General features: G+C 45.9%; 1 protein-coding gene across 1 annotated transcript in view; it reads left to right on the top strand.

Moving 5' to 3' along the window:
• The first annotated feature begins 2,917 nt into the window (after positions 1–2,917).
• LOC101842634 (Fc receptor-like protein 5) overlaps positions 2,918–23,365 on the top strand; it is a 33,211-nt gene continuing 12,763 nt past the window's right edge. Inside the window, exons 1-9 of the mRNA XM_021233036.2 lie at positions 2,918–3,046; positions 9,337–9,582; positions 10,753–11,004; positions 11,267–11,551; positions 12,952–13,233; positions 14,744–15,022; positions 17,322–17,600; positions 22,354–22,467; positions 23,117–23,144. Of these exons, the coding sequence (XP_021088695.1) occupies positions 2,983–3,046; positions 9,337–9,582; positions 10,753–11,004; positions 11,267–11,551; positions 12,952–13,233; positions 14,744–15,022; positions 17,322–17,600; positions 22,354–22,467; positions 23,117–23,144 (1,829 nt within the window). The 5' untranslated portion in view covers positions 2,918–2,982. The remainder of the gene's footprint in view (positions 3,047–9,336; positions 9,583–10,752; positions 11,005–11,266; positions 11,552–12,951; positions 13,234–14,743; positions 15,023–17,321; positions 17,601–22,353; positions 22,468–23,116; positions 23,145–23,365) is intronic.

Below are 23,365 nucleotides of genomic sequence, written 5' to 3'. Positions count from 1 at the left end.
TGCTTCCCAAAGGCACCATGGCAGTGGACTGAGCCAGACAGAGGCCATTCAGCTGCACCTCCCTCCCCTCACGAAGTGCACCCACGTAAACTTTCCACCCCGGCCTCAGCAAGGAGAAAGGTTGCCGCAGAGTGAGGACATCCACCTTTGTGAGACCGCACTGGAACTGACCTGCAAGCAGACCCTCCCATCCCAACCCTTTTCGGCACACTAAAACCCTCTGCCACTTACACACAGTCTCTACTCCCACAGAGACTGCGGCCCTTCTGTCTGACTAAAGGAACAATTCTGCTTCTGGCGGTGTCTGCCTGTTTTATTTCCAAGTCGTCTCCATCGACCCCAATCTAACAGCTACTAATACACTCAACGCCCTTTACTGAGGAAAACTGTGACTGAATTCGGTACATTACTCAAGCTAATGAAGGGTATCTGCCAGCAGCACTTCCAGAAACCATGGTATTTAACGGTGGGGTAGTGAAACCGAGGGGACATCTGGTGTCACGGCTTCAGTACCGTGCTGAAGGTTGTCCTCAGGTGACAGTCAGAGAGAAAGGGGGTTTCACTGTTTAAGGCGTAACAAATAAAGTTGTCAGTATTCACAGGCAATGGGACTGCACAAGCAACAAATCTAAAAGAACCCAGGTTGTAGAATGAATCAAACTTCAGCAAGTCCAGCTGCATGAAGAGTCCAAATATGGCTTCTTAAACTTGGTTTACTCATGCCCAGGTATTAGGTATTTAAGCCAAACATATGTGTCAAATATTTGCTGGTAATAAACCATAAAGAAATGTATTTTTAAAGCAATTCTTTTATATATGTATTATTCTAACATGTACTAACACTAATGTAAACAAACGTTCATTTATGATACAGATAGTATGATATGATATTATAGATATCTAGAGACAAGCTGAGAGTATCCTCATGACCTTGGAGTATACAGAGTTTATGAAGGGGCTGTAAAAATCCCTAGCCATAAATGGATATACAGATGAATTGTTCTATGCCAAATCTGAAACGGTAATTCATAAAAAAGGCACTACCAATAACCAAGAAGGGAAGCCAGGGTAAAGAAAGACATTTCACACATATCTCAAAAAAACTGATGTCCATATGTGAAAGAACTACAAAACAGTATGAGAAAGACTGAGAGATTTGAACAAATATTTCACATTTAAAAAGTGATCTAAAATACCATTTAAATATGAAAAAGTCTTTTAGGTATAGTGGTTCACACATTTAATCCCAGAACTTGGGAGACAAGGGCAGAGCTCTATGAGTTCAAGGCCAGCCTGGTCTTCAGAGTGGGTTCCAGGTCAGCCAGAGATATATAGTAAAACCCTGTCTCAGAAAAATTAATAAACCATACAATATGAAAAGTTAGGATCTTATAATTCATCAGAATGGCTAAAATGCATAAGATGAGCACTGTACCTATTGGGGGTGGGAGGGCAACGAGGCTCTCACATGCTGCCTGATGGGGTTCTAACTCAGCTATATCAGAACGTTGTTGTGAAACATTGATTTATGTGAAGGTGTGCGACGGGTGTTCATGCTGCAATTGTTTAACGATGTAAAGATGTGTTGCTTTGCCTGCCTGAGGCTCCTAATGGGTCTAACAAAGAGCTGAATGACCAATAGCTAGGCAGAGAAGGGATAGGTGGGGCTGCTGGCCATGAGAATAAGGAGGAGGAGGAATCTAGACTCAAGGAGGGAAGAAAGAACAAGGGAGAAAGAGAGGGAGAAGACCAGGAAGCCGCCAAACAGACACGGAGGAAACAGTGAAAGTAGGACACACAGAATGAGGTAAAATGCCCTGAGGCAAAATGTAGACGAAGAGAAACAAGTTATAAGAGCCAGTGGGACAAACAGACTAAGTCCCAGTGTCACCATTCGGGAGCTGGTTAGTAGCCCAAAAGAAAGCCTGCTACAGAAAGTAATTAATCAGCACTTTCTGAAGTGGACTCAGTATGGCATAGTCTACAAGCCAGGAAGTCCACCAAGTGTGTGCCCAGTAGGAACAGGTGTGTACGCCCACAGGAAACATGCAGAATGGTCATTGCCATGCTGCCTCAGCTCCAAGAGTATTAACATGCGTCCCTTTGAGAGTCTCCTCCTAAACTGGGACAGATCCATCTGCTTATCTCTACATGTTTTTCTCAGGGCACGGTGAGATTGTTGTGACTTAAATGCCTGAAACATTGATAAATATAAAATTAAATATCTTTTTGGGAAGACCAAGATGTGAGTCCAGAAACAAACTGTGAGGAAAGTCATCTGTGAGGAAAAAGAATTAACAAAAAAACTATCACTTCTTATATCAGGGAACTTTGTTGACCCACTGGAAATTGACTTTTAAAAAATCAAATTGAAATTTAAAAGCAATCCACTCACATAATAATTTAAAGGGGAAAAAACAGCACAGAAAGACATAATGAAATGCCTACTTCTCAAATACAGCTGCGGATTTCACGTACTCTAAGGAAAACATACCCTTAGAGTTTTCCATAGACACATGCCTTCCATCTCTTACCTCTGCTTCGTAAAGGGCACACTACAAATACCAGCCCACACCTCACTTTCTCTCTCCCACCAGAGGCTCTTGCCTTTTACCATTAATGATGCCATCGTACAATCCTACAGCCTGAATCATGTATGATGCTCCCTGTTCAGACAGTGATGATGACAGACATTCTTTCATAGAACTATCTTCTTGTTACTTCTTTAAGGTAATTTCCCAACAGCTGAAATGTGGGGCTGGGGGCACGTGATAAAAAAAAAACTAACTTTTTCACTTTGTCTGTAAGGGAGGGAACTGATTAATAGTTAAATTTAGATATTCCTACTTCCTTTTTCTGATTCAAGATACGCTCTACTGTTTTAGAAGAGCAGTTTCCCAGATAGCCTCACTGGCGCTGGTGTGGGCTGCTTACTGACTACAGTGAGATCAAGAGCAGGAGCCAACTGCTCCTTGTGAGAAAATGCCTCCTTCAGACTCGTCCTGGGTGGTCTTCGTGCGGCTGTGGTTGACTCTACCGGTTGTGAGTGAGTAGATGGGTCTGAGGTGGGTTGGGCAGCATCCTCTCTCTCCACCACAGGCCTGGTCATCCCTTGAGTTTCACCACCGCAGAGTATCCCACATGAGACTATAGTCCCCAACTTTTACACAACTCAGGATTTCCCCTCCTTAGCTCAAGGAAAGTAGTCACAGGTGGAAAAATCCTTCCATCAGCAGGGGAGGAACCTGTAACAACAGCAATAATTAAAGTTTCACTTGGTTTTTTTTTTTCCTTTAACAAATACTTTATAAAGCACAGAAAACGAATCACACTTGTTTGTTCACAACTTTTTTATTCAAATGAGGTCTACATTTTAATTCCTTGTATGCAGGCCATTCCTGGTCTTGAGCACGAGATGGCAAGGGAGTGACGCAGAGGATAGCTCTTTCTGCACACTCATACCAGCCCCAAACTGACTGGGCACAAGGAAAGCACTGTGGAAGGAAGGCAGAGATGTACACTGGGAAAGCGGAAGGGAAGGAGCCTACAGCAGGCGACTATGTCCCTGCCCGTGGATACGCATTCCTGTCAGTTCATACCTGCGAAGTGTTTGCTTTTTACTAAGTCTTAAATATTAGAATCAGATTTTAAAAACCAATGAAAATCTTAGAGCCATCTATGTGAAACCCTGCACCCGATGCTGAGGATGATGGACTGTTTTATGCTCACAAAGATACTACCCAAGAGCTCTCACCAAAGCCAGTGTCCAAGAAACAGGCGGGAAATGCAATGCAGTTAAACAAAGTCACAGTGGATGGAGGCACAGAGAAGTAATTCACACAAAACACTTGGTAAATAGTTCCTGGAACTCAGGCAGTGAGCAGCGGATGGGGCAAGGACCCCATGGCTGCAATGAACTGTTACCTCAGAAACGGAAGCACATCCAAGCCTGGTACAACAGGAGAGGCAGGAGGACAGGGGGGAGAGAGGAGAGGAGGAGAGGAGAGTGTCAATATGGTGCGGGGTGGGGGTGTAAGAGTATGGATTCAAAACGGTGTTGCTACCGGCTAGCCACTCAACCAACCAGCTTTCTTTCTCTCTCTTTCTTTCTTTCTCTCTCTCTTTCTTCCTTCCTTTATTGAAAACAGATTCTTTTCTCACATAATATATCCTGGTTATGATTCCTCTCCCTCTATTCCTTCCAGGTCCACCCCACCATGCAAATCCACTCTCTTTCTGGTTCTCATTAGAAAAGAACAGGCCTCTGAGAGGTAGTAATAAAGTATAATAAAATAAAATAAAACAAAAACTATTACATTGGAGTTGAACAAGGCAGAGCAACAGAAGAAAAGACCCAGGGAAAGTGCAAGAGTCAGAGCCCCACCCATTCTCGCACTCAGGAATCCCACGAAAACACTCAACTGGAAGCCGCAATACATACTCAGAGGACTTCTGCGCAGTGCAGACCCGTGCAGCCCTGTGCACGCTGCCTCAGTCTCTGTGAGCTCGCGTGAGCTCTGCTCATGTTGACTCACAGGGCCTTGTGCTCTTGGTGTCCTCCATCACTCTGGCTCTTTCCCTCTTTCCTCCTCCTTCTCTGCAGGGTTCCCTGAGCTCTGGGGGGAGGGATTTAACGGAGACATCCTATTTAGGGCTGAGTGTTCCAAAGTCTGTCTGTCTGTCTGTCTGTCTGTCTGCCTGCCTGCCCCCCTCTCTCTCTCTCGCTTGCTCTCTCTGTCTCTCTCTCACTGTGTCTGTCTGTCTGTCTGTCTGTCTGTCTCTCTCTCTCTCTCTCTCTCTCTCTGTCTCTCTGTCTCTCTCTGCTGTGGGTCTCTGTGTTTATTCCCATCGACTGCAGGGGGAAGTTTCTCTAATGATGGCTGACTGAATAATGCAACTGATCCATGGGTATATGAGATTATCATTAGGAGTCACTTACTCACTATATTTTTGTTAAGACCAGTAGTGTTTTGTTTTTCAGTCTCTGAACTCTCTAGTCTCTGGTTCTTGGTCACCCAGGCAGTGCAGTATTGGGTACTGGTTCCTTCTCATTGAGAGGGCCCTAAATCAAATCAGTTACTGGTTGGTCACTCCCACAAGCTGTCTGCCACCATGGCCCTAGGGTATCCTTCAAGCAGGACACCATGGTAAATCAGAAGACTCCTGGCTGGGCTGGCTTACATTTCTCTTTTGGTAGTGTCCTTTACTTACCAAAGACACTAGAATATAGCAGGAAAGGCTCTAAGTAGACACCAGCTCAACATCTCCATGTTCAATGAGTTGTGTGGATGCTGCCTTCATCAATGGGGCCTTGCTGCCAGTTTGTAGAGAGCAGCCTATAGCCTTGCCCACAGCCTGGGTTGTTGGGGATTCCCATTGGACCCCTTTGTCCAACAACTCAATTACATGTAACACAGTCCTAGTACTGGAAACTTTACTTGGTGACAAGAGATGGCCTGTGGAACTCTGTCTCCCCCATTGTTTGGTAATTTCATTTAGACTTCCCCTATATACATTTAAGGAAGTTTCTGCTTTATTAGTTTTCCATACTACCCCTCAAATGCCACTGTCTCCCCCTGTGTCCCCTCCTCCAACCTCCTTCCCCTTCCCCCTCCCCACTTGGTCCTCCCATCCCAGCCCCTTCCATCCACCCATAATTATATATTCTATTTCCCTTTCCTAAGAGATCTATCTACCCTCTAGTCCTTTACTCTATACCTATACACTGTGGTTCTACAGATCATAGTTTGGTTTTCATTAACTTAATGGCTAATATTCACATATTAGTGAATACATACCATATTTGTCTTTTGGGTCTGAGTTATGTCACTCAGAATGATTTTTTTTCTAGTTCCAACCATTTGCCTGCAAATTTCATAATGTGTTTTTTGTTGTTGTTGTTGTTGTTGCTGTTATATTTTTGTTCTTGTTTTTAATGAATGAATAATACTTCATTGTGTAAATATACCACATTTTCTTTATACATTCTTCTATTGAGGGGTATCTAGGTTGTTTCAAATTTCTGGCTATTATGGATAGAGCAGCAGTGAACATGGTTGAGCAAGTGTCTTTGTGGTAGGCTAAAGCATCCTTTGGGTGTATGCCCAAGAGTATAACTGGAAAGTGAAGCAAATTGACACACATCTTCCTGAGAAACTGCCACATGAAATGACATGTGCAATTGCATACCAAGTAGAAAGCCCTCAAATACAAAAGCCATGGTGGCCATGATGTGTGGGTAATGGTAACTAATCACTTGGTCTAATAAAACACTTGGGTTTAAGTCACTCTTCCATCATGTCCAGGTTGACAGGGATGATGTGTCCCTCACTCACAGATGGATTTTCACTGCATTGACCAGTAAATGGCTGGCATTACAGAAACGTCTTTCAAGTGAAAGACTCAACTCCAACCTTTCTCTGGCTTATAATGTATAAACCTGCCAACCTAGCCTAGTTTGTTTGTTTGTTAACCGATTCCTAAAAAAGCTCACAGTTCTTCCATTCCAGAGCAGGCCTTCCTATGATTGGTAAATCTGCACTCAATTCAGATAAGCCTGGGTAAGCAAGCACTCTAAAGAAAGTTAAACTTTGGCCATCACCCAGATATTTCCCATCTACTCCACGGAAGACCTCTCTCTGTCAGAACACTCCATCAAAGCCTCAAGTTCTAGCTTAGTCACATTCCCTGAGCTCTTTCTATGGCTCCCCGTGACTTCTACAAGAAAACTGGCGCTCCTCATGGCCCTGCATTCTCCCAGGTGTCTTCCTCCCACCACTCCTCACCCGCCGAGCTGCCCAGTCCATGTCTGAACACCGGTGTCCTTTCTTCTGTGCCCTTCTTGCCTTGACCGCCCTCTCTGTGCTCTTATGCCAGACACAACTGTTAACCCTCACTTGGATGATCATAATTTCAAGTATCATCCACCGTATTCCCACCTCCTCAACGCTTGTGTTTGCTCTCCCTCCCTCCCTCTCTCTCTCTTCCTCTCTCTCTCTCTTCCTCTCTCTTCCTCTCTCTCTCTCTCTCCCTCTCTCTCCCTCTCTCCCTCTCTCTCCCTCTCTCCCTCTCTCTCTCCCTCTCTCCCTCTCTCTCTCCCTCTCTCCCTCTCTCCCTATCTCCCTCTCTTCCTCTCTCTCCCTCTCCCCCCCCCACTCCCCACATTAAGCTGTCTAGCCCACGTATCTTGCTATCATTGTGCCTACCTCCAGTATTATACTTTTGGCCAGAAAGTGGCATTTTTAAATTTATCTTTAAAGTTCCTGGGTAATATCTTCATACATATAGACACTTGACAATCAATTGTCAACATTTTTTTTGTTTTATGAGACAGGGTTTCTCTGTATTGTTTTGGAGGCTGTCGGTCCAGCCTGGCCTCGAACTCACAAAGATCTGCCTGCCTCTGCCTCCCGAGTGCTGGGATTAAAGGCTTGCACCACCACCACCCGGCTGTCAACATTTTTATAAGTGAATTTTTCATGAGAAGTAATAAAATGGATATGGAAACGCATTATGTTTTCAACTAAGAAGAGAAAGAGTCCAAACTCTGAGCTTTCATCTCTTACTCTTGGTTTTTGTTGTTTGCTCGTCCTGTTTCCAGATCCCGTCAGTGGACCGTATGATGAGTCCTCTCTCCTGCTTTTGTGAGTCCTTGGGAAGAGTTTCTGCCTAATGTCTCACATTCCTGCTGAGGCCCAGGGCTGCTCCCAGCCAGAGCTACTAGATGCTGCCTTCTAGCACTCCTGGGTGAGAGGGTCAACGCATGGGGGGGGCTCTCTTTCTGAGGCCCTGCCCTGAATCCTGTTGCCAGTGGCCCCTCTTAGCAATGAAATCATCTTTGCCTCTGCGGCAAATGTGAATGGCTCAGGATGGATTCCTCTCCAGTCAGTCAACTAGGAAAACCATGAAAACTGCACAAGGGAGATGCATACTGTAACATTGTTTCCTCTGCTCGTTCAATCCTCCAGGAAGTGCATGGGAAGTAAGGGTGTTTAACCTTTGGAGACACTGGGGGTGGGGGGGAGAGCAGAGTGTTTAGCCAGGGTTCTCCAGAGGACTAGAACTATGTATATTTATTAAGTGTGCTTTGAAATAGCAACAACAGCTAAAACGCTCCTGAGAAGCTGAGAACCCAGAAGTTACAGTTGGAGTAGTCCCAGAATAGCTGGGCCTCACTAGGGTGAGGGAAGCAGCAGTTATTCAGTCTATAAATCAGGGTGCCTCAGTAGTCCCAATATGACACCCAAAGTCTGGAAGTTCTGCAGAGCTGCTGGTCCATAGTCCACTGTGAAAGCGTGGAATGTTGGTTGGTTCTACTGTCAAGTAGCAACAGGGCAGAGCCAATCAGAGGGAGGCAGTGGCAGGGCAGAGCCAATCAGAATGAGGGCCAAGAGAGCCAGAGGCTTGAGATCTTCCTTCTGAAATACCTTTTCTATCTGGGCTGCTACCTCACAGTGCTGACCATAATCCAGACAGCTCTTCAAATGACCAAAATCCCTATTCAGGTGATTTTAATTTGCCACAAATTAACATTAGAACACACATTTTCTCAGCCGTGACTCATTACCAACTTCCTGGGTCAGTGGGGTTTTGAATATTTGAGGATCTAAAGTAATATCAGGAAGTCTCCCCACAACTAGCCACCCAGTCATGCTCTTATCTAACTCCCCTGGGGGTGTCAGCAGATGACTATCTATTTCTTGTTCTGACAGCTAATGAGGATGGATTTTCCAGTCATTGAAATCATCCTCTATGAAACAACACAGCTACATACATTGATCTCTCAAACTTTTCTAGTGTCAAAATCTGATGATAAAATTATTTCTTTTGCTGGGCGGTGGTGGCGCACGCCTTTAATCCCAGCACTCGGGAGGCAGAGGCAGGTGGATCTCTGTGAGTTCGAGGCCAGGCTGGACCGACAGCCTCCAAAACAACACATAGAAACCCTGTCTTGTAAAACCAAAAAAAAAATTATTTCTTTTCGGAAAAACACAAAGTTGTGATTTTAATGATTCTATAGTTGTTTGTGGGCTTATGAAGAGGTGATTTTATCTAGGACCCACTTCCAGAGCAGGCTAGTTAACAACCATTGGTGTGACGATAAATCCTGCTATCGTGCCCCCAGAAGTTGTCTTGCCATCAGTGGGCAATCAATCACTCTTCCCTGTGGGTGGTGAGCGCTCCTTGATGACACGCAGCCTTCAGTTATCTGTGAACTTGGGGGCAGGGCTCTTGGGAATGGCCTAAAGTCAGGTCCTTCCTGTATATCCCACAGGGCCCTTCTAGAACAGAAACTGTGAGCGCCTCTGCTACAGACTCGTTTTCTCTCATCCCCAGAAACTGCACCCCAATCTGTGATTTCTCTTGAACCTCCGTGGACTTCTTTCTTTCAAGGAGAGACAGTGACTCTGACATGCTATGGATCTGGCTTCAACTTACCCCAGAAAACAAAATGGTATAAGAATAACATGGCACCAAGGGAAATTCAAAGGCCCACCTTAAAGGTCCATGTGCCCGGAGTGTACAAATGCCAAGCCGACAACTTACTTCCAAGCATCCCTGTGCACTTAAACTTTCATAAAGGTGAGATGGAAGAGAATAAAACTTTAGACACCATTTCAGTCCAGTTTTCTCTATAGATTTAATTGTTACTCACCACAATGAACAAACCATTCTATTTCATGTCATGGTTACATACTTAACCAGATACAGATCAGAATTAGCTTAAATTTAAACCTAAAATTGATAAAAATTTAAATTGTCTGTATAAAATCTATTCAGCCTAGCAAGCGATAACTTCAACTATGCATACAGAAGGTCTAATTGTTACTGACAGTTAATTTAGTTCTGGATGAGCCAAAGACACCCACCCACTTCTATGCCTGTTGTCCTTAAAGTTTGGCCTGAATCAGAAAGATCTTTGCAACTTCACAGAGACTGTATTTACAGACTCAAAACTTGAGACTCTTGAGCTCCAAGAATTTGTAGTGTTTATAAACTGCTCATGGAGAAGCAATTCATTTGAATGGTTCTTGAATCCATTTTCCTTACTAGGAATAGTAAGTACCATTAGGACTTTCATATTTATAAATATATGTAAATGTTAGAAATAAATTGGTTCATTTTTATAGATACACAAAGAGAGTGAGAGAGACAAGGGAGGGAGGCATTTTCTCTTTTGGTCTTGAAACGTCCTGTTCTGAAGTTGAAGTAGTGTCAGCCTTGTGCTAACTGCCTTTGATTTAGTGAGCAAGAAAACACACTGTTAGCAGGGAAGGGGAGAAAGGCTATGCTCCTTGGCCTAATGATTCCCTTGAACATTTTACCTGCTGAAGCATACAAATCTACATACCCCAAGATGAAGGTCCCTAAATGAACAGGAACCCTCATTGCTGGTATTGGGGGAAAACTATGGCTCCTGGAAATCAGTTTCAGTGGTGATGCAATTTGAGAACGCACTAGTCAAATGAGAGGCAAGCTGGCAAGTAGATACAGCTTATAAAATCCCCTAAGAGAGAGAAAAACTCTGGTACACCGATGTGGGCGGAGGGGCTGCGAGATTGATTCCCCGTGATGGCGGGAGCTTTGTAACTTGCCTTCTGCTGCCAGCTTTTATCAAACTGCAGGTGTTTATTTTAAACACCGAAAAAGAACTAAGGAACCAATTCCCCTTCCTGGGAAGCCAGCTTGGGGTAGTGATGAGAAAGAGAAACGAGAGAACCAGGCAGGTGATGGGCCGGGTGTGTCTCACAGGTTCACTGGTGCTGCAAGCTCCACCTGCGGTGTTTGAAGGAGACTCCGTGGTTCTGAGGTGCCGCGCAAAGGGAACTATAGCACAAAAAAGCCTGACATTTTACAAGAATGGTGTCGCTCTGAAAACATCCCGTCAAGGTTCTGAGCTCTATATCCATCATGCCAATCTGAGGGACGACGATGAATACCACTGCGCTGTGGACGTTTGGTACAGAGCTTGGTCTTCCAATAAGGTCAAAATTCAAGTCCAAGGTACAGCTTTAATTATTCTGAACAGATTAATCAGAAGCAAGCCCTCTATGGTTGCAGAGGTAGACTAGGAAGCGCGGGCTGGAATTCCACTGAGAGAAAACCCAGTGTTTGGGGTGGAAGGATGCTGGTGGCTAAAAGCGGCACCTCTCTCTTGCGGGCCGTTGGGGAGCGGCATCACTCCACATGCTAGCAGGTGCTGAGGGTGAGTGGGGTTTTCTGAGGAGAACTTAACGGCTCTGTGGATGGTTGTGATCCGTTCTAGCGTTATTCCCACGTCCTGTGCTGACAGCCAGACCCTCCCAACCCATAGATGGAAGCCCGGTGACCCTGACCTGTCATACTCAGCTCTCTGCACAGAGGTCAGCCGACCAGATCCAGTTCTGTTTCTTCAGAAACCTCCAGGTTCTGAAGTCAGGCTGCAGCAACTCCTCGGAGTTCCACATCCCTGCCATATGGACTGAAGATTCCATGTGGTACCTGTGCTCAGCAGAAGCAATGAATGCCCAAGTAAGCAAACAAAGCCTGGCATTCAAAATTCCTGTGCAGAGTGAGTATCATTCTGAGATTTCCCGGGTATGGACTGGAAGTTATACAAAAGCACCATGCCAACGTGGATCACTAGTCTCCATAGAAAGCACTTTCTCATGCCTGTGGAAGTTGTATGAGTGGAAATATTCAGCCCATGTGGATATCCTTGATGAGCTTAGAATCAAGAAAAAGGGGAGGAAGCCTTTAGATAAAGCCACTTACCTCTCCCTGACATGTTTTCCTTCCGGTGCTATAGTCCTAAGCTGTGAGCTATAGGGCAGCCCTCATCCTGGGCTGAATGTTCTGGTCGGCCAAACAGATGGGTTTCTAGAACACTAGGTACCTGATATGGGCTGCTTAAGGGTAAGAAAGACAACAGAAGAAGTCTTGGGAAATAAACAATTCCATCTTGCTGGCCTTAGAGATGGAGCTGCACATTCCATCTCTTTTTCCTCGGGCTCTAAAATAACCTCGATTTCTAGAGCGCATCGTCAGCCAGTGGCCTTACTTACCTGACTGAATTTGATCCATCACACAGGAAATCTAGTTGAGCATAGGAGGGGACACACACTCTAAAATACCCAGATTCTGAGTGAGGAGGGAATGATAACACTACCCGTGAATTTGCTCCCATTCCTAAGAAAGCAATGTTTCTCCTACACTGACTAACCTCTACCAGTCTGCTCTTTGGTTGTAGAAAATGGGTGTTCCTGTGGATACTGGTTTAAGGATGGACGGTTCAGAGAAATCAGAGAGGGTGTTATCCAACAGCCATATTACAGTGGTTCCTAGCACAGTCTCTCATTCAACATAATCGCTGAACCACACACGCTTCCCACCCTCTATTCGACTGCCATGTTTTGTTCTCCAAGACTGGAGAATAATTCAAAAGGCACTGTTCTAAGCTAATATACCTAAAACTGTTCCCAGCACAGACGATCCTTCCTTGTCAATCTGTCCTGCACTTCCTCTCCTTGCCCACCTGACAGATATACTGGAGAGGTTAAGTAGTGCTGACTTGAGGCCAGCTTATTACTTACGTTGGTGCTTTACTTCCAGTCAACTGCACTCGGAACAATCATGTTTGATGCCAGGTCTCCCCTTTCCCTTCACATCTCCACCACTTCTCCTAAGTGTGGAGCACTAGGTGGCACCTCTGGAATTGTCCAATGGGATGGGTAGACGTGAGGTCAGGTTGGGCAGAATAACCGAGATTCCTTGTCCATATTCTTGATAAGGACATTGAGGGATACAGGGCCTTTTCAGCAGGCAAAACGCAGTCTCCCCCCTCTGTCCACTTCCCAGAGAGAAGCCTAACTCTACTCTTCTCACATGACACAACAGGTTTTGTCTTCCCCACCCCCCATCTATGAGCATCCCATCACCAATGTCCCACATATGTCATTCTTGTTTATCTAGGGGCTTTTGCAGACTTCCAAATACACACTGTCCCAGGCTCAAAGTTGGTGTTTGAAGGACAGATGCTGTTATTCAACTGCTCAGTAAAAGGGGTGCCAGGACCCATCAGATTTTCCTGGTACAAAAGGGACAAGATGAATAAAGAAACAAAGATTCCTAAGTCCTCGGAAGCAGAATTCAAGACCTCCATGGTAAACAGCAGTGACTCGGGGGATTATTACTGCGAGGCCAACAACAGTCGCCGAAGTTTTGTCAGCCAGGCAGTCCCCATCACCATAAAAGGTGTGTGCTGTCAGGCATCATCTGAGGAATGGGTCCCCCAAACTACACACCGAGATCCTTAGTGGGGACTTAAGACAGTAGGGGGGAAGGAGATATTGTCAGTTACCAATAATCCAATGTTCTGAATAACCTGCCAGGAATTACTCAAACACAGGAAAGACTTCAAAGTAGACTGAAGGGGCTGAGGGCAGTGGGAACTCTTAGAGAGTCGGGTTGAAGAAAATGCTCAGTGAGTAGGAATACACCCTTTATAAATTACAAATTACTGCTCAGTTGAAATGAAATGGCTCTTTATAAAGGAAGAGCAGATGGGATGCTAGAACCAGGGCATCTTGGGAGATGCCTCCTGACAAATCTTACCATAAGGGTAAGGATTGTCAGGTACCCTTCTCTGACCACGCTGCGTCTTCAAGCCCCAGTGGCGAATGCGATAGGGCTTCACCAGGAGGCCAAGAGAATGCTTCCCTCCCGCCCACTGGTTTACCATGAGACTGAAATCCTAAGACCCCCAGACCTCAACACCTCTCTCTGTTCACTGGACGTTTGAAATATGACTCCTGTGCCCAGGCAATGGAGCAAAAAGTTACTGTCCATCAAAAGCAGCAGCCTCCAGAGTCAGGTCACATCCAGGTCAGGTCACATCCAGGGCAGGACACATCCAGGGCAGGACACACTCAGAGTCAGGTCACATCCAGGTCAGGTCACATCCAGGGCAGGTCACATCCAGGTCAGGTCACATCCAGGGTCAGGTCACACTCAGAGTCAGGTCACATCCAGGGTCAGGTCACATCAGGGTCAGGTCACATCCAGGTCAGGTCACATCAGGGTCAGGACACATCCAGGTCAGGTCACACTCAGAGTCAGGTCACATCCAGGTCAGGTCACATCCAGGGCAGGTCACATCCAGGTCAGGTCACATCCAGGGTCAGGTCACACTCAGAGTCAGGTCACATCCAGGGTCAGGTCACATCAGGGTCAGGTCACATCCAGATCAGGACACATCCAGGGTCAGGTTGCATGCTCCTAACAGCTAGAGCTCCCATCCAACCTTACCTCTCCCTGTTCAACTTCTCACCGGTAGATAGAGGATCATTCCAGGTACCTGGGAGAGCATGCGAATTCAAAAGAGAAAAGCTCCTGGCAAAAAGCACTGACGTTCCCCTGAGTAGAGAGATGGAGAACAGAGACTGCATGGAGTCTTAAAATGCGGGAAAGCAAACAGGTCACACAAGAGCAAAGGGGTGGTCAGGGAAAGGGTGTCAGCTCTGTGACAGCAAAATACAGATGTCTCCCCTGAAGGTATCGTCTCTGTAAAATGAAGGCGAGTCATCAAACAAGAGGGCCAGGATAGATGGGCCAGCATGGAAGTCAGGAGATTGTTGATCACAAGTCTTAGAGGTTGAGCTGTCCCAAGGTCTGGTAGGCTGGAGACTAGGCATTTGCATTAGCCTTGGGTTGAGATCTACAGAAGCAAACAGAAGTAACTGGCAACCCGTTTTCTCTCCTTCAGTCCCAGTATCTCAACCTGTCCTCACCCTAAGCACCGGCAAGCCCCGGGCCCTTGAGGGAGAGTTGATGACACTTCACTGCAAATCCCTGAGGGGTTCTCCACGTATCCAGTATGAGTTCTATTATGAGGATGTCTTCCTGGAGATCAACTCTATGCTCTCTGGAGGAGGAGCATCCTTCAATTTCTCTATGACCACAGCACGCTCTGGAAACTACTATTGCACCGCTGACAATGGCCTTGGGGCCCAGCGTAGTGAGGCTGTATGGATCTCTGTCATTGGTAAGACCTGGGTTCCCGCTGACACTCAATGCTACACAGATTTCACTCTCACCGGACCCTTTGGAAGTCTGTCCCCACACCTCTATTTCCTTAACACCCTAGCCCTGCTCTAGGCTCTCCTCTCAGCCAATTTATTGTCTGTGGGCTACAGTGCCTATCTAGCCCAGGCTAGACCTGACTCCTGCCTAGATCCATAGCTTTCAACAAATGTGTATGGCCATCTCACAAGCTGTCTGCTTGTGCCCTGTAATGTTTAGTTCCCAAGATAACTTCTCTTCATCAACAGAGGCACCCACTTCTCTACAGAACAGAGGAATGAACAATTATTATGCAAGACCTTAGTTTTTCCAAAGAGTTCCAAGCAATTATAGCTCTCGACATAGGTTGGGAGAGGACTAGGTTTGAAAGAAAGGAAGGGAATGGCTTTCTGGGGGAAATGTGTTGCTGAATTTTCTAGGGGTTTCATGATCCTCTTTCTATAAGTCCATTTAAGCAAATGGGCTTGCATCATGTAGTTTTCTAGACCTTTATTGAAGGGTAGCAGAAATGGATACGTCAGGTCCAAAAGAGACCCTGGACAAATGGCTAACTGTGATGCCTATTAGCATACCAAAGTGCATGCTGGCCTCCAGACTCTTTCAACAAGGGCCTCTTGCTGAGTCCCGTGCTGGCTCCTCTGGGCTCTTCTCACCCTGCCCCCTACCCCTACCCTAAACTTCTCCAGCCTTGGGCTTCCCTTCCCAGCAGCTTCTCATTCCTATATAACCCTGCCATTTGGACCATGCACCGGCTTGGTTCTCTTTGCCCTGTCTTGGTCTGCTTGCCCCTCTCTCTGGAGCCTCTCTCTCTAGCCTCTCCTTCTTGGTCCTACTCTTTTGCTCCCCGCCCCCTCTTGCCCTCCTTGAATGGCCCCATTCCCTCTGATGGCCATATTCAGTCCTCTGCTTTCTCTCCCTGCCCTGAACTCTTGCAGACGCCTCTGACTGTACAATCACTTCTCTTCAGCCATGCCTTGTAGTTAGAGGTAGCAGTCAGGCCTCATCTTATTTAGTATACAGTCATTGTTGATCAAAGTCATTTGTTAACATCACAAATAAGTCACTGGAGGAACAAATTTGCTTCTATTTGTACTTAGATCTTTGTTTAGGGGAAAGCAAAAATCCAGTTGTTGTTGTTTTTCAAAGCAATAGAACATGTTGAAAAATACTGAGTCTGATATGGCAGACTGTTTCATATCACACAGAAAGGGGGCCAGGAGTCCTAGTCCTAGGTAGGTGACAATTTGTTGCAAGGCTGTCTTGAGAGTAAGAAAAAATAAGAAAGGCAACATAGCCAGCTCATGCAAGAACTAGAAGATTTCTTGCAATAGAATATATTTCTCAAAATAGAACTGTTTTTGGGTGGGGTTTTTGACACCAGTAAGCTAGAAGTTTCTATTACTCTATTAAGTCCTCCAAATACCTTCTTCCTGTATTTTCCTGTCTCTATTGCCCTTGGTGCTGAGTGCTTTGAACTCAGCTTCCCTACCTCATAACTTGTTTCATAAGGCTTCTGCTAGCCCCAGAATTTACTGCCCTGGGACTCAACGGCACTGAGTTCTTTGTGGATTAGTTAGTACCCCATCACTGTGATAAAGCCGACCAAAACCAGCTGGGGGAGGAAAAGGTTTATTTCAGCTTACAGTTCATCCTCCAGGGAGGCCAAGGCAGAAGCTTGAAGCAGAAGACGCAGGGGTGCTGCTTACCGACTTGCTCTCCACAGCTTGCTCAGCCTGCTTTCTTAAGTAGCCAGTACCACTTACCCAGGCATGGTGCACACCCCCACACACACACTGTGTACTAGGCTCTGCCACACCAATTGTCACAGTCAGAGCAGCTCTTCATTTGGGGCTTCCGCAATGCTAAGGGCAAGGGCAGATTATAAGTCAGTGTGTATACTGTGATCCGTTGTACGCATTTTTGTGTTGGTTTATGTGTTGATATGAGTGTACCCATACAGAGGAAAGATGCGAAAACTCTAGCTGTGGTGGTGCAGAGCTCTGATCTCAGCACTTGGGAAGATAACAAGCTAATGTTCAAGGCCAGCCTGGGCTGTCTAATTAGACTCTATCTCAGGTGGAAAAAAAATAGAGGAAAGAAAGAAAAGGTACAGAGGAAGACATGAAATACTCAATCAACAAATGTGAGCTCTAAAAAATGAAAATACATGACAAAAAATTTCATTCTTAATTTTAATATATTGGGGTTTTTAATTTAAAAATAAAAGGCACTGGTGTGAACTAACTCATTCTCTCCCTTAGTTCCAGTGTCCCACCCTGTCCTCACACTCGGGGTTCCTGGGGCCCAGGCTGCGGTGGGAGACGTGGTTGAACTTCACTGCGAGGCTCTGAGAGGCTCTCCTCCAATCCTGTACCACTTTTATCACCAAAATGTCACCCTGGGGAGCAGCTTAGCCCCTTCTGGAGGAAGAGGGTCCTTCAACTTTTCTGTGACTGCAGAACATTCTGGAAACTACTTCTGTGAGGCTGACAATGGCCGGGGGCCCCAGAGCAGTGATATGCTGGCACTGAGTGTTATGGGTAAGTCGGCTCTTCAAACTAGCGGTACAATGTTGGGGTCTCTAGGATCCCCCTGGGAGAGGTTGGAGAGGGCAGCCTCCCTGGAACCTGGAGACAATCAAATACAACAGGGAGTCAAGTCAAGCAAGATCTCATTTACTATGTAACAGTAAGGCCCTCTTAAAGTCAAAAACAAACCTCAGGGCAGGAAAAGTATTCCCCGGTAATTTTAAAGGTATTCCTATTATGTATCTAGTGTCCTTTCTCCTCTTGGGCACAGTCTGCGAGTGTGATGACCTCATGGGGTGTGAGTTTGGGCAGCCAATTGTTTTTCTTAGCAAACGCTTGAAGCCTTGCCTCCGTAGCTTCCTCCCAGAGCCATCTTGTAATGGTGTTGGTTGTCAGCTTGGACCTCTTCTGGCTGGACATGATCTGTGCTCCTCTACAGTACAGAGGGCTGTTGCCTCTCTTCCATGACCAGGAGGCAAGGTTGGGGTATTTCTCACAGAAGCAGCTACTGTGTGGTGTTATAGCAAGCCTTCTGTCTACACAGTCTCTATAGGGAGCTTTGGGTTTTACATGTTGCAAAATTTGCAACCTTTCCTGATAGCATCACTCTTCGTTCATCGTGACCAAGGCTCTAACATAGGGTAAAGGCTTCTCAAAACACGGACTGTATTCTAGGCGAAAAGGGAAGTCATGACGTGCAGTGTGTTCTGTTACCTGTACTATTTCTTTAGATGAGTCTGCACCCATCATCTGTAGCTGACCTGGCTATCTGTGATGGTCCTACACATGTGTCCCTGAAGACCCCCTGTCCCGAGGACCTGCATGTGTCATGTCCCACTCTTCTGGAAAGCTCCAAAGCTGGACATCTCTGGAAGGGGACTACTGACACTCCAAACTCAGGCTCGTGCGTCTGCAGGGTGTCTCCATCGAGAGACTTAGCGGAGAGTCCAGGGATCTTCCTGGACATCTCCCTGCCCCCTCACAGCAGTCCTATTGATGTCCCTTCCCAGGCGTTGCTTAGATCCTCTCTACTTCTCCCTGCCACCATTAATCCGACTACTAAAGTGCCACTCCATGACCCATTTGCCCCATTTCAATCCATCTTCATGCCCTTCCACTGCTTGATAAAGAACGACAAAGCCTCACAAGTCCTGACTGACTCTCCGGTCTCACGCTGGCCCCTTCTGAGTGCCACCCATGCTGTTGCAACAACTCCCAAGGACCAGCCATTTCCCATCTCCCGTCTTTGCACACGCTGCCTGCCTCGTAGCCCCTGCCCCCTTTTCCACGGCCGGTCTTGGCGTTTCCTGTCTTTTCCTGTCTTTTCCTGTCAGGCCCACTTCTCCTTCTCCTAGCAATCCTCTCATTTCTCAGGTGCCCAGCTTTCAGCTGCGTCTTTATTCTCAGATTCCTCAAACATGTTTGCGTTTATGTGTGGGTACTTCAAAACACATACAACTTTATGCATACATTCTCATTTCCCAAGAGTAGAATAAATTACAGATGAGTTCTGAGGACTCTAAGAAGGCCACTAAAAACTAGTATAAAACATTTTGCAGTGGACATGCCTTCAGTGTGGAGGACTGTTCAAACAGAAGGGACCACGGGCTGGTTTTTCTCACTCAGTTCCACTGTCCCACCCTGCCCTAACCTTCAGGGTCTCTGGGGCCCAAGCTGTGGTGGGGGACATCGTGACGCTTCACTGTGAGACCCTGGAAGGCTTCCCAGTCTCTAATCTTGTACCATTTTTATCATGATGATGTGACCCTGGGGAGCAGCTCAGCCCTCTCTGAAATAGTGAAGCCCTTCAACTTTTTTCTGAACATGGAACTTTTAGGGAACTTCCCCTGTGAGGCTGGCAATATCCTGGGGCCCCAGCACAGCGAGGCAGTGACAGTCAGCATCACAGGGGAGTTAGAACACGCAAACACTGGTCAGCACCTACTCCTCCCAGCATCTGAAGCAAAGGCTGTTTCCTGACATGGTATCTCAGTACAGCTCCTCTCGCCAGAGTATCCTTTCGAATCTTTTTGGCCCCTCTTTTCTTTCCTGTCTCTTTCTTTTTCCCAACAAGCTACCGCCTACTTTCTTATCTTTATGTATCCTTTGCCCCACTGCGTTTAATTAGGGTTGCCTGCATAAACATGAGTTGCAGTCATTTACTTAAACATGGGTAACTTACCAGATGCTTCACTACTGAGGAATAAAGGGTAAAGTGTTTTTATAACAGGACTATATCCCTCATTTAGCTACAAAAACCCCTATTTTTAGTTTAAAATAGATTCTGTGTATCTTGTCTGTCTTCTTTACTTCTTTACCCAGTCTATCATGTTACCCCCAGTTTTTATTGTGTTACAGAAACATTACCATACAAATCCTGCATGAACTATATACATGTAGCTATACATACATATATAAATATATTGTTATATAATATATTATCATATTGTGTGTATAGCATATATTATTGAAAACACCTTTTCCCATATATACATACCAAAAAAGCCACAAAAACTCAAAATCATGAACCATAATACATGAGAAAAAGTAATAAGACAAAAATGCTCAAACAAAGCAATTCGAGACAAAGTTTACAAAAGTACCATTGAGTTCCTCTGTGTTGGTCATCTGTAGCTGGGCACATGGCCTATCCTTGAGTGAGGAGACACCATGACCAAGGTAGCTCCTAGAAAAGAAAACATTTCCTTGGGGCTTGTTTACCGTTTCAGAGGTTCAGTCCATTATCATCATGGTGGGAGCACAGCGGCTGGCAGACAGGGTGCTGGAGCAGTAGCTGAGAGCTACATCCTGGTCTGTAAGCAAAGGAGTCAGCATGGACTTTTGAACCTCAAAGGCTATCAGTGACATACTTCTCCAAGTCCAGTGGCATACAACCTCCTAATCCTTCTAATCCTTTCCAATAGTGTCAGTCCCTACTGACTAGGCATTCAAATATAAGAGCCTATAGGGGCCATTCTTACTCAGACTACCACAGTGGTTATAACATACCTAGTGAGACTCGTTGAAGAAAATTCATTTTCCCTTTGCAAGCAGATGTCAGCTGGAGGTAGCTTCCTGCTCAGAGATGGAAACCTGTGTCCACTTCCCCTTCTCAGTGTGGGACCCTATCTGGCTTGACCCTGTGTCGTCGCTGCGCCCGTTTCCACAGTCTCCGTAAATTCATGTGTTTATCATTCCTGTTGTATCTGGAAGACACTGTTTTCTTGGTGTCACCCATCTCCTCTGGCTCTTACAATCTCTGCACCTTCTCTTCCCCGTAGCCCTCGGAACCCTGAGCAATATGATGAAGACAACCCACTTAGGAATGGGTATTCCAAGATCCCTCATTCTCTGAACGTTGGCAGTTGTAGGTCTGAGTTTGTTCCCGTCTACTGCAAGGGGAAGCTTCTCTGATGGTAGAGGAGGGAGGCACTACTCCACGGGTGCAGCAGAGTGTCACTAGGAGAGGTTTGATTGCCCTTCCCCAGGCTCATGGCACGCCCAGTCTCAGGATCCTGGCCACCAGAGCGGTGTCAGGTATGGGTCCCGTTTCATGGAGTGGAATCCAACCACACGGTGATTGGTTACTCCACGTCAGTGCCACTATTGCGCCCGGCATATCGTGAAGGCAGGGCACCGGTGCAGATCTCAGCCTCCGTAGCTGGTCCGGTGGTCACTGAACAAACATGCTTTATCTACTTGGTCCTCCGAGGGATTGTGAGCTCCAAGTTTATAGCTGTTTTGAATTTTATAGATATTGTCAAACTGCCATTCAAAAAAAATGTGTCCTCAGTTTGCGTTGCCACAGCTTCATCTGTATTATCAACCCGCTTAAGCATAAAGGAGCAATAGTCTACGGCTGGATTTAATTGTGCATTTCATTAATAATGAAGATGTGTCTTTTACATATTTGTTGACAGGTATTTTCAGTAATTCGTATAAAACTTTCACTTTTCTCTTGAATATTTTTGTTCATGAAAAGCTATTTGTAGGTCAAAGTAACTGGCTTTCAAGTGTATCAAATGTTTTTACTTAAATTTTATTTGCTTATGTTATCACTTGTCCCTTTTAAGGGTAACAAATGTGTTACAAGCAGAAGCTTTAGCTGATGTTTTATTTCTAGTGCTCTGCCCTGTCCCTACATTCAGGGTCCCCAGGGCCCAGGCTGTGGTGCATGATATGGGAGCAGAGGTGTCTGTCAACATCTCTGGGACTGCAGAACTTTCTGGAAACTTATGTGACACTGACAATGGCCTAAGGTCCCAGAACAGAAAGAAAGTGACACTTCTTTTTTTTTAAATCACTGGTAAATTTCTCATGCTCAAACCAGATGAGACCAGAATACATGCTTCAACACATAGAACTCAAGATGGCTGACCAGTAAAGTGCTTCTCAAAGACAAGTTCCCTGAGCTCATGGCTCTCCAGGCCATTATACTCTGAAGTGGTTCTAAACTGGTGTGGGACAGAGAGACTTCCGAGAGCATCTGGAAGCTTACAGCTCATCAGCCAGCTGCCTCTCCTCCCCAGCCACAGTCTATCTTGACCCTAGGCCTTTCTTTGAGCGCACAGACACCAAGACAAGCTTCCTCACAAACAAATAAGCCATCTCCTGTGCCACATCAGTCACAACTAAGCCTCACGACTTCCGGTCACAAAGTTTCCTCTCCTCCCCCAAGCCGAAACACCAGGTTTGAGGCTCAGAGTCATTCAAAACTGCACATCTCTTCCTGGCCTTATGCCTGGATATCTCTGCCCCCCCCCAGATATGATCAAGAACAGAAGTGTTCCCGTGGCCGCTGGAATCACTGGGGGACTGCTCGTCGTGGCTGGTGTGGCTGCTGGAGTCCTGTTCTATTGCTGGTTCTCTAGAAAAGCCGGTGGGTGGTTCCCGAAGCAGGCCCTTCCCATCTCTGTTACTGTATGCTCTCACACTGACTATGTGGTTATCCCTAGGCTCATGAGCTCTTCCTCCTCCATCACGATCCCTCATGATCCCTCCTCTTTCCCTGCCTGGTCTTTCAGAAGTCCTGTTTACCAAACACAAAGTTGCTCCAACAGCCACATTGAGAGCAACATGCCTCATGAGATGCTGTTTGTCTAACCTTAGAAAGGGCAGAGGCTCTCCTCTGGGTGGTCCTAAGATTTCCCAAAGAATGAGAGGAAGAGAAAGACTCCAAGAGATGGAAGTCAAAACAGAACCCAAATAGGATGTGGTAATTGACTGATTTTTAAAATGTATAGCATTTTTATTGACGATTAAGTCTATTTTTCCTGCTGAATCTATTAAACTATCTGTAGTCATTAAAGACCACTATCATTTAAAATCCAGGTTAGTGGAGTACGGATTGAGGAGGTTCCTTTTACTTGAGGCCAGCAGCAATAGTTCAGTTGTTCTTATTCCTCTCCCACCCTGTCAGCACAGCAAAGATTCAGATCTCCTGGCAGTTGCTGTGTGAACCCCTTCTGAGCTGCCCCTAGCCTCCATGAAGGTCCCCCCTTCCTGAAACACAATGTCTTCCTTTACAGGGGGAAAGCCTGCCTTTGATGACTCCAGGTAAGAACTTGACCTTATTTCTGGAAGTAATGAAATACCCATAGGACAGAAAAATTAAATCGAATCTTATTAACACCAAGAGCACAATTTCTACACATGTTCCTGAGGTGGGTTGTGCCCAGCTGATGCTGCCCCTCCCTTGGGATGTTTCCAGCCAATTCCCAGAATCTCCTCTTAGCTACAGAAAGCCAAGCCTCCTTCCCACATCAAGTGGTAAATGT

This window comes from Mesocricetus auratus, unplaced genomic scaffold (assembly GCF_017639785.1).
Source record: "Mesocricetus auratus isolate SY011 unplaced genomic scaffold, BCM_Maur_2.0 Super-Scaffold_100009, whole genome shotgun sequence".
NCBI lineage: Eukaryota > Metazoa > Chordata > Mammalia > Rodentia > Cricetidae > Mesocricetus > Mesocricetus auratus.
This window is presented reverse-complemented; position numbering and strand designations above follow the sequence as displayed.